Source organism: Phyllobates terribilis, unplaced genomic scaffold (assembly GCF_046119375.1).
Source record: "Phyllobates terribilis strain yellow unplaced genomic scaffold, ASM4611937v1 Scaffold_5__5_contigs__length_657084704, whole genome shotgun sequence".
NCBI classification, from domain to species: Eukaryota; Metazoa; Chordata; class Amphibia; order Anura; family Dendrobatidae; genus Phyllobates; species Phyllobates terribilis.
The window spans coordinates 60686050-60702018 of NW_027362765.1; the positions used below are offsets into that span (position 1 = coordinate 60686050).

The 15969-nt window shown below is 43.1% G+C and overlaps 1 protein-coding gene across 1 annotated transcript in view; it reads left to right on the forward strand.

Annotated features, from left to right (window-relative positions):
- The window catches only part of LOC141272011 (oocyte zinc finger protein XlCOF8.4-like), a 37577-nt gene extending 21920 nt beyond the window's left edge, over positions 1–15657 (forward strand). The window contains exon 7 of the mRNA XM_073682291.1: positions 12257–15657. Coding sequence (XP_073538392.1) covers positions 12257–13101 — 845 coding nt within the window. The 3' untranslated portion in view covers positions 13102–15657. The remainder of the gene's footprint in view (positions 1–12256) is intronic.
- Positions 15658–15969: the final 312 nt, after the last annotated feature.

The window sequence follows — 15969 nt, forward strand, 5'->3', positions numbered from 1 at the left end:
ATTTAATGAACACAGAATGGTCAGATTTTGGCAAGACAAAAGTTTTGTCACCTGGTCATATAATGCACCCAATCCTAGTTTACATCCTCACTAGTGTTGAGCATTCCGATACTGAAATATCGGGTATCGGCCGATATTCGCGGTATCGGAATTCCGATACTTAATTCTGATACTTTTACAATATCGAATACCGGAATCGGAAGTTCCCATAATGCCTGCGCTCTGCAGTGTCTCTGAAGGATGACAAGCTGGGTGGCAGCGCTCAGCTGAGATCCAGCCTGTCATCAGAATGCCATCCCAATGTGGGAGAATTCTCCTGATTGTTTAAAAGCCGGTGGGCGGTAAAAAGCCGCCGGCTTTTAAACAATCACACGGCCCCATACTGCTTCCCGGCAGCCTCCCACCCCGATCCTCCGCTCCCCTCGCCACCTCCCATCCCGATCGTAAGTTAGGACCGGGCGGGGAGCACAGCACCAAGGAGCGGGGAGCGAAGGACCCGGGCGGGGAAGCCGGCAGTGAAAAGACTTCACCGCCGGCTTTCACGTTCTGTGCTGCGCTTTCCCGCCGGTTATTTCAAATAAACAGCTGAGGTATCAAGTGATGCCGATCAGCTGTTCATTTGAAGTAGCCGTGGTGCCCTCAGAGGGTTCATGTGAGTTCATGCTTGACTGCATTGCATGAACTCACATGAACTTTCCCACGGTCACACAGGTCAGCCTCACCTCCCAGACCATCAGCCCGTCATGATTGGTGTGTGTGGGTTTTCTGTGCGATGTCTGCGGGTGTGCGCGATGTCTGTGCGATGTGCGCGGTGTCTGTGCGATGTCTGCGAGTGTGTGCGCGGTGTCTGTGCGATGTCTGCGAGTGTGTGCGGGTGTGCGCTGTGTCTGTGCGATGTGTGCGGGTGTGCACTGTGTCTGTGCGATGTGTGCGGGTGTGTGCGTGCAGGCAGACATAGGCCGATGTGACACTACTACTCCCATCGGCCTATGTCTGTCCCCCGTCCACTCGTGCCTGCCGGATCAGCTCAATGGGAGCAGTAGTTCCCATCAGCCTGATCCTGCTATTTAAATTGCCCTACTGTGTCCCCAATAAATGTTAAATACATGTCATTGGTGGCCAGTGGTTACCTACAATAAATTAGTTCATACATTACCTGTCCCCGCCGATCGCCACCTAAAATAAAGTAAAAAATAAAAAACTACACCTATACTCACCTAGACACCTAATTCCCCGAAGCCATCGATCTCCTGTAATAAAATATAAAATAATAAACCACAACCTTATCCTTACCCCTCCGTAGTAGTCCACGAGTGTCCCACGAAGATCTCCAGTTTAGAGCAGCCACATAGAATGTGACCGCTCTGAACCGCTGCCGCCGCTAGAATGATGGGGCCGTAAAGCAGCCCCGTCATTGCATAAGCGGGTTCACCGGAGTTCAGGCAGCGCTGCTCCGGTCAGCTCCTTTACGGCCCTGCTGTATCGTGAGAAATTCCCACGGTACAGCAGTGCTGTAAAGGAGGTCTCCGGAGCTGCGCTGCCTGAATGCACTCCGGTGACCTCAGTCAGTGGCTCCCGCTGCCGGGAGCGGACGTGTTCGCGGCAGCGTGAGCTTACAGCAGCCATGCACAGCTGTCACCATCTCCAGATGTGACAGCTGTGCATGGGAGATCAGCGCAGGAACGTGGACAGGTAACTATTTTTTTTTTTTAGTAAACTAAGAATTAAATAAAATGGTGTGTTTTATTTCAAATAAATTATTTTTTTCTGGGTGTAGTGTGTGTTTTTTCTTTTTAACACTTTGTAGGTTAGTAATGGGGGTGTCTTATAGACGCCCATCATTACTAACCTGGGCTTCATGGCAACTGGCGCTGACATGAACCCCACCACTATTACCCCCTGCCACCGCACCAGGGCAGCGTGGAAGAGCGAGGCTAAGTGCCAGAGTTGGCGCATCCTATGGATGCGCCATTTCTGGGGCGGCTGACGGCTGGTGTTTCTAGCCTGGGAGGGGGCCAATATTCATGGCACCCTTCCTGGGCTATTAATATCAGCCCCCAGCTGTCTGCCTAGCCTTTGCTAGCTATTAAAATAGGGGGGACCCCACGTCATTTTTTTTGGGGGGTCCCCCATTTTAATAGCTAGTAAAGGCTAGGTATTCAGCTGGGGGCTGATATTAGTAGCCTGGGGAGCTCCGTGGGTATTACCCCCTTCCCAGGCTTCAAACATCTGCCCCAGCTGTCTGCTTAACCTCCGCTAGAGACTAAAATTATGGGGGATCCCATGCCAATTTTTTTTTTAAATAAATCCTTTATTTTAACACTAAATGACATTTGAGGAGTTAATAAAGATGCAGTCCCTAAATTATTATTTATTTTTTAATTAATTTTTCCCAAAAATTTTGACGTGGGCTTTGCTATATTTTTGTATGCCAGCCAGGTACAGCATCCAGCTTCTATGAACGCGCCATTTTCCGGGGTGGCTGCGGACTGCAATTTGCAGCGGGGGGGGCCCAGAAAGCTTGGGTCTCCCTGCGCTGCAGATTCCAGCCCCCAGCTGCCTAGTTGTACCTGGCTGGACACAAAAATAGGGAGAAGCCCCACGTATTTTTTTGTTAAATTATTTCATGAAATAATTAAGAAAAAAAGGGCTTCCCTATATTGTTGTGTCCGGCCAGGTACAAATAGGCAGCTGGTGGTTGGGGGCAGCCCGTTCCTGCTTGCTGTACCTGGCTGGACCCAAATATAGTGCGAAGCCCCACGTCAATTTTTTTTTAATTATTTCAGGAAATTCATGAAATAATTAAAAAAAAAATTGATGTGGCGCTTCGCCCTATATTTGTGTCCAGCCAGGTACAGCAGGCAGGAACGGGCTGCCCCCAACCACCAGCTGCCTATTTGTACCTGGCCGGACACAACAATATAGGGAAGCCCTTTTTTTAAAAAATTATTTAATGAATTAATTAAAAAAAAATTGACGTGGAGCTTCGCACTATATTTGGGTCCAGCCAGGTACAGCAGGCAGGAACGGGCTGCCCCCAACCACCAGCTGCCTATTTGTACCTGGCCGGACACAACAATATAGGGAAGCCCTTTTTTTCTTAATTATTTCATGAATTTCATGAAATAATTAAAAAAAAAAATACGTGGAGCTTCGCCCTATTTTTGTGTCCAGCCAGGTACAACTAGGCAGCTGGGGGCTGGAATCTGCAGCGCAGGGAGACCCAAGCTTTCTGGGCCCCACCCGCTGCAAATTGCAGTCCGCAGCCGCCCCGGAAAATGGCGCGTTCATAGAAGTGCCATCTTCTGGCGCTGTACCCAACTCATCCAGGGCCCTGGTGCGGTGGCTCACTGGGTAATAAAGGGGTTAAGGCCAGCTTGGCATTATCAGCTGGCCCTAAGCCCGAAATTCATGGGGTCACGCCAATATTAGACATGACCACCATGAATTTCTAGTAAAGTATTTAAAAAAAACACAACACCCAGAATAAAGTCCTTTAATTGAAATAAAGACACAATTCTTTATTGTTCTAAATTAAACTATACTTACCATCACGCCCATTCCAGCTGAAGCCAACGATCTCCTGCAATAAAAGAAAAATAATAAATCAACATCATCCTTACCTTTCCATGGTTCCCACGACAGCTTCAGCTCTGCTACATCGAGATGACAGGCTGGACCGCAGCAGAACGCTGCCATCCAGCCTGTCATCCCGCAGACACTGAGAAGCGCAGGCTTGCTTGCGCTCCTCAGTGTCTCTCTGTGACGGCATCCAGATGAGCCGAGGTCATGTCCAATGAACTCGGCTCACCTCATGCACGTCACTGACAGCGTGGGAAAATTCTCACGCTGAAGCGCTGAGTGCAGGAGAATTTTCCCACGCTGTCAGTGACGTGCATGAGGTGAGGTCATGTCCAATTCTCCTGCACTCAGCGCTTCAGCGTGAGAATTCTCCCACGCTGTCAGTGACGTGCATGAGGTGAGCTGAGTTCATTGGACATGACCTCACCTCATGCACGTCACTGACAGCGTGGGAAAATTCTCACGCTGAAGCGCTGAGTGCAGGAGAATTCTCCCACGCTGTCAGTGACGTGCATGAGGTGAGCCGAGTTCATTGTCGGCTCATCTGGATGCCATCACAGAGAGACACTGAGGAGCGCAAGCATGCCTGCGCTTCTCAGTGTCCGCGGGATGACAGGCTGGATGGCAGCGTTCTGCTGCGGTCCAGCTTGTCATCTCGATGTAGCAGAGCTGGAGCCATCATGGGAACCATGGAAAGGTAAGGATGAGGTTGCTTTATTATTTTTCTTTTATTGCAGGAGATCGTTGGCTTCATCTGGAATGGGCGTGACGGTAAGTATGGTTTAATTTAGAACAATAAAGAATTGTGTGTTTATTTCAATTAAAGGACTTTATTCTGGGTGTTTGTGTTTTTTTTTAACTTTGACTATGGGGTTAGTAATGGGGGTGTCTTATAGACGCCTCTCCATTACTAACCTGGGCTTGATGTCAGCTGGCATTATAAGCTGACATCAACCCCAGCCCTATTACCCCACTGCCACCTCTACAGGGCAGTGGGAAGAGCGAGGCTAAGTGCCAGAATTGGCGCATCCTATGGATGCGCCATTTCTGGGGCGGCTGACGGCTGGTGTTTCTAGACTGGGAGGGGGCCAATATTCATGGCTTCCTTCCTGGGCTATTAATATCAGCCCCCAGCTGTCTGCCTAGCCTTTGCTAGCTATTAAATTAGGGGGGACCCCACGTCATTTTTTTGGGGGGGTCCCCCATTTTAATAGCTAGTAAAGGCTATGTATTCAGCTGGGGGCTGATATTAGTAGCCTGGGAAGCTCCGTGGGTATTACCCCCTTCCCAGGCTTCAAACATCTGCCCCAGCTGTCTGCTTAACCTCCGCTAGAGACTAAAATTAAGGGGAACCCCACGCCAATTTTTTTTTAAATAAATCTTTTATTTTAACATTAAATGACAAGTACAGTAATCAACACTGTCACTGTACTTCATATATATGTGACTGACATGTTTCTATCTATCTAATCTATGTATGATTCTCTATTCCTTCTATTCTAAATTGTCGGGTACAGATGCTGAATTGCCGGCCGGCTTTCTTAAAGAGACGGTGCATGAAAACACTATTATTTTTTAAAATAAATCCTTTACACTAAATCACAAGTACAGTAACCAACACTGTCACTGTACTTCATATATATGTGACTGACATGTTTCTATCTAATCTATGTGTGGTGCTCTATTCTTTCTGTTGTAAATTGTCGGGTACCGGTGTATGCGCTGATGAATTGCCGGCTTTTCGCATAATACATTCTACATTATTCTTAGTTGTTTTACTTCATGTAGAATTAACCTGCAAGGAAAGAAAGGGTTTATTTTCATTCTGATATTAGTGTCCCATTGACTTGCATTGGTTTCCGGTATCGGAATCGGCGATATCCGATACTTTTTGAGTATCGGTCCGATCCAATCCGATACGATATTTCCTGATATTGGAAGGTATCGCTCAACACTAATCCTCACCAGTGCTCAGTAAATGATCGGTTAATTAGTGGGTGTGTATAAAACGAAACTCAGCACCCCAAACCTTCACTTGAACTGCAACTTGAGCTCTGACGACATGCCAAAAATCCACCCTGCGACCAAAGCCTTGATTATCAAGAGGCTGAGACCAGATCCACTGCAGAGGTGGCTGGCACCTTTAATGTGTCTCAGGTCAAGTACAAAGAATTAAAAAAAGATTTGAAGAGACTGGAGATGTCTTTGGCAAGCCCAGGTCCGGCAGACCCCGCAAGACAACTGCTCAGGAGGAATGTTTGTTGGTTAGAAAATCCAAAGCAAGCTCCTCTTCCACTGCAGCAGAGCTCCAACAGGCCTGGTCACCTCAAGTCCCTGTGTCAACTAGAACAGTTTATAGGATTCTGTCTCGAAATGGCCTCCATGGTCGAATCAGTGCCCAGAAGCCAGCACTAAACAAAAGGCAAATAAAAAACAGTGTGGCATTTGCAAAGTCCCACAGCCTGCTAAACAGATGGACGCTGGAAAAATGGCAGAAGTGGATTTCTCTGATGAATCTTCAGTAGAATTACACCACAGCCGCTGCAAATACTGCAGGAGACCTACTGGAGCCCGTATGGATCCAAAATACACCCAGAAAACAGTTACATTTGGTGGTGGAAAGATCATGGTCTGGGGTTACATTCTGTATGGGAGTGTGTGAAACATTTGCAAGGTGGAAGGCAATATCAGTAGCCTAAAATATCAAGAAGTATTAGCTACCTCTTACATTCCAAATCATAAAAGGGGTCAAATTCTGCAGCAGGATGGTGCTCCATCTCATACATCCATCTCTACAACAAAGTTCCTCCAGACAAAAAAGATCAAAGTGCTCAAGGACTGGCCGGCCCAGTCACCGGACATGAACATCATTCAGCATGTTTGGGGTAGGATGAAAGAGGAAGCTTGGAAGACAAAACCAAAGAATCTAGATGACCTCTGGGAGGCATGTAAGACTGCATTCTTTGCTATTCCTGATGATTTCATTGTTAAATTGTATGAATCATTGATGAACCGCATGGATGCAGTCCTTCAAGCTCATGGAAGTCACACAAAATATTAAATATGACTCTAATAGCACCACAACTTCATTCACCAATGTTATGCAACATATATTTGTATTTTAAGATAATTATTTGTTTGAATATCACATTACATTCTGTGGGCGACAAAACTTTTGTCTTGCCAAAATCTGACCATTCTGTGTTCAGTAAATGATCAATATTTCAGCATTGATGCCAACTTATTTTCTTAACCTATACCAAATTTGGGAGGGTTTCAGCTTTCAAAAGAGTAATTTATAAAACCAATGGATGAATTTAACGTCAGGTTATAAGCTTTTATTTACATAACATGGATAAGCGACATAACTTCTGTCAGGGAGTGTAGTAATAATAGTCAATCCAATTACATATAACTTGTGGAAGTACTAATAACATTTTTATTAATTTTCAAAGAAGTTTAATTTGAGGCATCATATAATCGTAAGTCAAAGCAAGCCGAGGCAAAATCTCCTCAGTTCCCTAGATGTCAAACCAGAGCCATCAATCCATCGACCCCATATCTTGTCAAATTTAGAGATAGCATCTCTTTTTAGGTATATGCCTTTTTTCCAATTTACTAGCCAGTTAACTTTATCATAAATTCTGATATCATAGGCTCCTGATCTGCTACCCATTTTTGGGCTATCAATTTTCTTGCCATATATAACATACGTGCCGCCGCAATTTTGTTGTACTCCTCAATAGTCAGATTTTCATCATATCCCAGTATACATACTAATGGTGAAAGCTCTACGTCAATTGAATAAACCCTGTTAATCATTGCTACAACTTTCTTCCAAAAGGACACCACGTTAGGACAGCTCCAAGGGTTTAAACAGACTTATGCATATCTGCTATGTTAGTTTTGCATCTAGGACAGTGAGCACAAAATCCTATGTTAAATAAGAATTGAGGTGTCCTGTATACCTGGTGTATCATATATATGGGACAGTCTATGGGATTCACTTAAAGACAGTTGTGGAACTCTTTCCAGTATATCTGACCAGTGATTTTCCTCTATGGGTCCCATTACACTCTCCTATTTCTCTTTTGATCGTATCGGCTGTTTTTTCAATATAATGTTTAAGAGAATTTTATAAAGTAATGAGATCAGTCCACGAGAACTGTGTAGATTAGCTATTCTCTGTATTATTGAGTTTTGGGGTACCCCCCTTCCAGAACAATGCCTTCCGCCCGATATGCATGCCGAAATTGTAAGTATTTATAGAATTCAGAGTGAGGTAACACATATTCATTTGCAGCTGTGAGAATTCCTTAATCACATCACCTATCTGCACTTGATTAAGTCTGTTTAAACCCTAGGAGCTCCAGGAGTTAAATCCAACCAGTTGGTGTAGATTTGGAAGCCATGGAGTGTTCCATAATGAAGTAAATTGCGAAACACCTTCTATTTCTTGTAATTTTTTCATCGTTCCCCAAAGTTTATGACATAACAGCATAGTTGGTATTTTGCCTCCAAGTGTCCCAAACTTACAATATGTGCCTCCAAAACCTCATAGAATTTATCTGATTGGAAATAATGCTGTAGCAACATACGCTGAGCTCCCCCTCCCCCAGGGTCATCCCATACCCGGATATGTTGAAGCTGAGATACCACATAATATACCCATCAGTTGACAATAAAGATATGGGCCTGTATGAGTCAGGAATTAAAGGGTCTTTACCTGGCTTAGGTATGACTACTATCTCCCCCTCTTGCATTGAATGGGGTAGGGTTCCCCCCCTCACTGCCTCCTCAAAGGTAGCCAGTAAGTGGAGAAGTAGAATATTTCCAAATTTCTTATATATTTCTGTGGGAAGCCCGTCAAATCCTGGCGATTTGTTATTAGCCATAGAGGCTACTGCCATTTGTAACTCCTCCAGCTGTAGTGGTCTGTTTAAGAATTCTTGATCTTTACTGCTGAATGTCGGTAGTTTGATTTCCCTCAAGTATGATAAGATCTGTTCTCTATTAAATTGCAGTTTGGATGTACAGTATATAGATCTTTATAAAATTCTAGCCGTGTTTGAGATCTGGTCAGTCTGGTTTACTACCACTCCTTCCCTGTCCTTCAAAGCACCAATAAAAGAACTCCCCATCTGGGTTCTTGCTATCACGGCCAGTAAGTGTCCTGCCTTCTCCCTCTCCTCAAAGAAGTGTGTCTGGGCAAACATGCGTTTATTTTTAGCTTTTTCCTTTGTATGTGTGGTGTACCCTTCTTCTGCCTCTCCCCACTCCATCAGGTCCTCTTTTAACCCGGTTAGTACACATGTCTCTTCTGTAGATCTAACTCTATCCCTAAACTGTTTTGTCTTAGTTCTGGATCTGTTAATGGCCTGTATTAAGACTCCTCGTAACCACGCTTTCATGGCATCCCATAATGTGTTTTGCAACACTCGTTTGTCATTTTCCTTAAAATAACGTTCTAAGGTAGATGTGATCAGTGTAATATCTATAATTTGAAGCCAGAATGGATTCATGGCCCACATAGTCAGAGAATCCAGCGGTCTGGGTAAAAAAGAGTAGTCAGCAAGGGTGAATGATCCGATAGCGCTCTGGGCAAATATTCCACTGTTCTTACCAAGGGGGAAGTATGTTCTGTGCCCAAATGCCATATCAATACGTGATAATGTTTTATGTGTCTTAGAATAGCAAGAAAATTGTCTAATGTTAGGATATTTGAGACGCCATATGTCCACTAATGATAGTTGTGATAGTATTTCTCCAAACTTAGTTATGGGGGCAGTTTTTGTAGCAGTGTCTGGTTTATATCTATCCCAATATGGATGAACAACATTATTGAAATCTCCCATGCAAAGGACTGGAACTCCCGATATCTTACTCATTAGTGAAGCAATATTTTTCAAAGTAATGTTGTTATATGGAGGAGGAACATAGACTGCCACAAGAAGAATTTCTTTTGTGAATATTTTACAGTGAATGCCCACAAATCTGCCTTCTCCATCTATCTTGGAATCAATTAATTCAAAAGGGATAGTCCTATGTACTAGGATGCTAACCCCCCTAGAATATGTGGAGAAGGTAGAGTGGAAGCTGTGGCCTACCCATGAATATTTCATGCCCACTACACTATTTTTCCCAAAGTGCGTTTCCTGCAGACACACCACTGCAGGCAGGTGATCCCGGATATGCTCCATGACCTCCACTCTCTTTAAGGAGCCCCCAGACCTCTGACATTCCATGAAATGAATTTTACTTTATCAGCCATTATATCTAGTTATATAGGAATTGAAAAATACAGGTGACTTTTAAGGTATCTCGCCTTTCTCCTCCCTTTAATAACCCTTTTTACAGTATTTCCACTTAGTCTGCTTGATCGCTAGTATATGCAGAACCAGACAACAAGTTATAGAAACAAAAACCCCACAAACACATTTAAACAAGTAAACATTAATCCATCCATTCAATCTGGATGAAGAAAGGCACTAGTCCATCCTCTAGCCATATACAAGGCAAGCGAACAATCAACCTAAAATGAAAAGGGTTAAACACTTCCTGGGGGCCTGCAATATTCAAATATAGCTCAGGATAGTTGTGTCTACTGGGCTGTGGGCTAGGCAGTAAAGGATATGACCCCAACAGTCAATCAAGAAACTCTGATGGTATATATCTTTAATTATCCAGGTTCAAAGTTACTGGTTTTGACGGATCCTCTGCTCATTCAGATCAATCCAATGGAGTGCGTCTTTCGGATGTTCAAAAAAAAAAATCCAAGTTTCTCAGGGTAAATCATGGAGTATGAAGTTTGCAGACTACGCAGCCTTCGTTTTACATCAAGAAACTGCGCCCTACGTTTTGAAACTTCAATGGAGTAATCCAGAAAAAAGGAAATTCTTTGGCCGTTAATAGAAATGTCCCCTTTATCACGGGCAGCCTTAAGGATGGCATCTCTGTCTTTGTAGTGCAGCAGCTTTATTAATACTGGATGTGGAGGAGCCCCTGGTGACAGTGGCCGGGTTGGCACCCTATATGCCCTTTCCACAGCAAAGAGGGCAGACAGGCAATCAGTCCCAAACAAAGAACGTAAACATGTCTCAAAGTACTCATTCGGATTATTGCTTTCAGTTTTTTCAGGGACACCAATCACTCTTAGGGTATGTGCACACGATCAGTATTCGCTGTAGATTGGACGCAGCGGCCAGATGTTACAGCATAGTGGATGGGATTTATATAAATCCCATGCCCACTATGCGTCTGCGGCTCACCTGCGGAAACAGACATGTGACATGTCTTTACAGACCGCAGCATGTCTATCTCTATGGGGAAAGCCCGCCTGTGAGAAAAAAGACGCCGACGCTCATTTGCATAATGAGCGGAAGCCGGAGGCAGCTTCTCCGCAGCCAGCTCCGGATAGTCTGCACATACCCTTAAATCATTTAGCCTGAGCCTGTTCTCCAAATCATCTGTTTTAGCTAATAGGGCCATGATCTGTTGTCCATGTCTGTGGCAGTCCTGTATTATCTGTGGTTGTTTATTCTCCAGATCACTGATTCTGCCCTCTGCTCATGTAGTGCGGCCGTTAACCTTTTGTAGCCCTTGCTTCATAAAAGAAAGTTCTTCTTAAATCTCTCCCATCTGACTGCTAAGTGAGGCTAAAGCAGATCCATACTGTGTTACAGCCATAAACACATCTTTTATCGTGGGCTCATTATGGTGGGAAGCAGTGATTTCTGGCTGAGGCTGCAGGGCACAGGAATTTGCAGAGTCATTATCAGCAGTGTCATTGAATTCCTCTGAGAGCACAGAGAAAGGATTAGACACCTCAATGATTTGTGTCTGTGCCTCATCGTCAGTGCAGGCTGCCATGTCTGGATTTCTGGCGAAGCCAGCCAGCCTCAGTGCTGTGCCTACAGACACTGACTTCCCTGTTCTGGTACCTGCTGCAGAGGAGCCTGGGCCATCTTGGATGCCTCAATTCCCTCCTGCTGCTGCTCCCCGTCGTCTTGCTGATTTTCCTCCGGCCATGATCGCTGCTCCTATGCACACTGGTAAGTGCTAGGACGTGTATGGAAGGGGTAATACCGCTTTTTATGAAGTTAGGGGCCCAGTGGATCCTCCGGCAGGCTTGTTATCCCAGGAGCTCTTCTAGCACACTTCCACTCACATGTACGGCCAGGACACGCACCCCAAATTAATTTTCAGATTCCCCCAGTGCTCCCAAATTAATGATGGAGTCCAGTGCACTAAAGCCATGGATTATTTTTACAACACCATACTGCTCCTCCCCTTTGCCATACTCTGTGCTAGATGCATGTACTATAATTGTCACAAAGGGTATGAGACATGGACACTATCTAATAGCACTGACTTAAAGTTGACTGTATAAAGGTGCACTGAGCAAGAAACTGCAACTGATTGTTGATGGGTGAAGTGAAACCAGAACCTATAGATAAGACGGCTTCAACAGAGAAGAGAAAATATTAAAAACGCACAACCTGGTGGGCTAACATCATAATCTACTAGTCCTTGGGTAGTAGTCTACTGTCTTAGTCAGTTTAAAGCTGAATTCTATTACAGTTTGCACATTAATTTTATAAATTATAGAATAATATAAATAATAATATAATTTCATTGCAGTGTTATTGACAAATAATAATTTTATTCTTGGCAGATGACTGCACCAGGAGCTCAGAGGGACGTCTGATATTTTCAGATTTTGCAGCAGATGATCATGGTATCACATCAGATACAAATGAAGATCATGTAATTATCCCAGATACACCTCAAGCCTTTCTTTGGAAAAATCTATCATCCGATCCTTTTCAACTGGTCCTTTCTTCTGCTTCATTAAAGGAAAATTCGAAAAACAAAAACCACAAAAGCACTGATGAACATGAAGTAGCTCGCAAAGGGGAAAAAACATTCTTATATTCAGAATTTGGGAAATGTTACAGTATTAAATCAAGATCTCTTTCACATCGGCGAAGTCACTCAGGGAAGAAGCTATTTTCATGTTTAAAATGTGGGAAATATTTTAAAAGGAAATCAAATCTTGTTTCACATCAAAAAACTCACACAGGGGAGAAGCCATTTTCATGCTCCGAATGTGGGAAATGTTTTAACGAGAAAAAAAATCTTATTACACATCAAAGAACTCACACAGGGGAGAAACCATTTTTATGTTCTGAATGTGGGGATTGTTTTAATCAGAGATCAAATCTTGTTAGACATCAGAGAACTCACACTGGGGAAAAGCCATTTTCATGTTCAGAATGTGGGAAATGTTTTATAGATAAATCACAACTTGCTAGGCATCGGAGAACTCACACAGGTGAGAAGCCATTTTCATGTTCAGAATGTGGGAAATGTTTTACAGATATATCACAACTTGCTAGGCATCACAGAACTCACACAGGGGAGAAACCATATTTATGTTCAGAATGTGGGAAACAATATAGCGAGAAACACAAACTTGTTAAACATCAAAGAATTCACACACAGGAAAAGTTGTTTTGAGGTTCAGAATCTTCAAAATGTTTTAACTAGAAACGTGATCTTGTTAGGACAAAATAACTGAAAATTTCAGTGTGCATAACTATTCACCCCCCAAAAGTCAGTACTTTGTAGAGCCTCCTTTTGCGGCAATTACAGCTGCAAGTCACTTTCCATAAGTCTCTATAAGTTTTCCACATCTTGCCACTGTGATTTTTGCCCATTCCTTAAGGCAAAACTGCTCCAGCTTCTTCAAGTTAGATGGTTTCCTCTAGTGAACAGCAATATTCAAGTCTAACTACAGATTCTCTTTTGGATTGTCTTGGTTTTGACTAAGCCACTCCAAAATATTTACACATTTCCCATTAATCCTCTCAAGTGTTGCTTTAGCAGCATGCTTTGGGTCATTGTCTTGATGGAAGGTGAACCTCCATCCCAGTCTCAAATCACTAACAGAATGAAACAGGTTTTGTGCAAGAATATCCCTGATTTTGCACCATCCATGTTCCCCTCGACTAGGACCATTTTCCCTGTCCCTCCTGCCGAAAAACATCCCCAGTGCATGATGCTGCCACCACCATGTTTCATTGTGGGGTATTCTTGAGGTGATGAGCTGTGTTGGTTTGGCGCCAGACATAGCGTTTACCTTGGTGACCAAAATATAAAATTTTGGTCTCATCTAACCAGTTATTTTTTTTTATTTCCCAACCCTGACTTGTACTTCTCAACAACTTTGTTTCTGACTTGTTTGGAGATCTCCATGGTCTTCATGGTGTTGTTTGGTTAGTGGAGTCTGCAGCTTAATGGTGGCCTTTGTGACCTTTCAGAAAAGGTGTGTATATACTGATAGACAATGTGACACTTAGATTGCACACAGCTGTAATTGCTTTTACCAGAATTTTTTAGGGGCTTCATAGCAAAAAGGATGAATACATAAGCACATGCCAATTTTTAATTATTTTATTCCAATAATTTAATTTTTGTCTATATTTTTCTCACTTCACTTCATCAACTTAGACTATTTAGTGCTGATGCATCACACACAAATTGGATTACAAAAAATGTAAACATAGGTTGTAATGTAAAAAGCCAAGGGGGTAAATACTTTCGAAAGCCACTGCATAATTACCATTGACCATTTGTTCTAAAAAGCAATTACAATCTTAATGTCTATAAAATATTTAACATTTGTATGTACTATCTAACAATTAATTAGTCTTGTGGAGTCTATTGGACCCCAATCGAGTTTGTTTTCATCATATTTCTGCAAATATGGAAGGTGGGTAACCATACATTTCAGTAACTTCCTAGCTTGGACGACCCCCCATCCTCATCGCGAGACACTGCATCAATTGCACATGCCACAGTGAAAAAAATCCAAGGCATCCTCTTGCTTTGTTTGCCGCCCTGAAACGAAGCGTGATGCTCGTTTCAGGGGCTGGTCCCTGCGGTGTCTCTTTGTGCAATATCTCCCCCAGTGCCCTGTGCAATTATCGCAGCGTCCGGCCTGTTGTTCGTTTAGCTGAATAGTAATAAGCCTGCTCTGCTTACTCTCAGAAATAAAATACAAAAGTGAAGTTATGATATCTTGAGTGCTTACTTCATGATTCAATAGCTGTTCATTTGTTAAAAAAAAGATAGATTTCAGTGATAAAAACTGACATCCTACCAAGTTTGAGCAAGGTCTACTACTTCTCGGATGGCTCTTCTGCACAGTATAAAAATAAGAAAAACTTTATCAATGTATGCCATCACAAGAAAGATTTTTGGAGTGGAAGCTGAATGGCACTTTTTTGCCACAGTTCATGGCAAAGGTGTATATGATGGTTTAGGAGGCACTCTCTTGCAGCTCGAGCTATTCTCCAGAGGCCATATTCAGACCAAATCTTAACAACCAAGCTTTTCAACTGGAGAGAGAAAAATATTCCTAACATCCAGTTCATGTACTATACAAACCAGGACTATGAAGAAGAGGAGATTTTGTTAAAAATCGGTTTCTGGAAGCAGCAATACCACACTTTCATACCATGTAGTGAAACAGAAATAAAAACAAGGATTTTTTTCATTCAGCAACAACCGTGAAGTCCATGAAGTGATTGAAGATGGTACAAAATTGGCAATGGATGACATAACTGGTTGTGTGACCTGTGAATATGATCGGCACTGGTGGCTAATGGACTCTCAAAAGATTATGGTAATGAAGAAGTAGATATGACTTTTCTGCACTTTCTGGTCCATCACAATCCTTTGTGTATCCAAGAAAACCAGACATTCTAAAAGTAAACAAAAATCAGATATTAACCCGATAACAGATGGATATTGTTAGTAAGAAATTGTGGACAAGATTACGTTTCACCCAGTAGAAGGGACAAAATGCTGCTAAAAGTTCAATGTAAAGACTTACTATTAATTGTTCAAGACTTGTTTATATTGTTTTATTTTATAGCTTGATGATTTAACTACTGTATTATTCTTTTTAAAAACTTGAAAAAGGACATGTATAGTGACATAATAAAAAAAAGTGTTACATATATATTTAAAAAGGTGTTACAAATATTGATTCTTTTAATTTAGCATTAAAGAAGTTGTCCGGTACTTTTTTTCTATTGCCCAATGTATTCAGCATGTGGGCATAAGTATCTCTGTAAATACCTTGTGTTGCTGATAATGCCTGTGAGCGGCGCTATCGGTGGCCGCTCACAGGCATCACGTGACCCCGTGCTGACGTCACAGCAAGTGAGGCGTGACTCAGCGCTGGGGTCCCCACAATGCGCGCTTTCCTAATGAATGGGTAGAGGGAGAGCGTGCGGTGGATGCCGGGTGTGACGCAGGGGAATAACCCCACCCACAACCCAGCAGCCACCGGTGGAAGGCGGAAGAGGGACCCTCAGC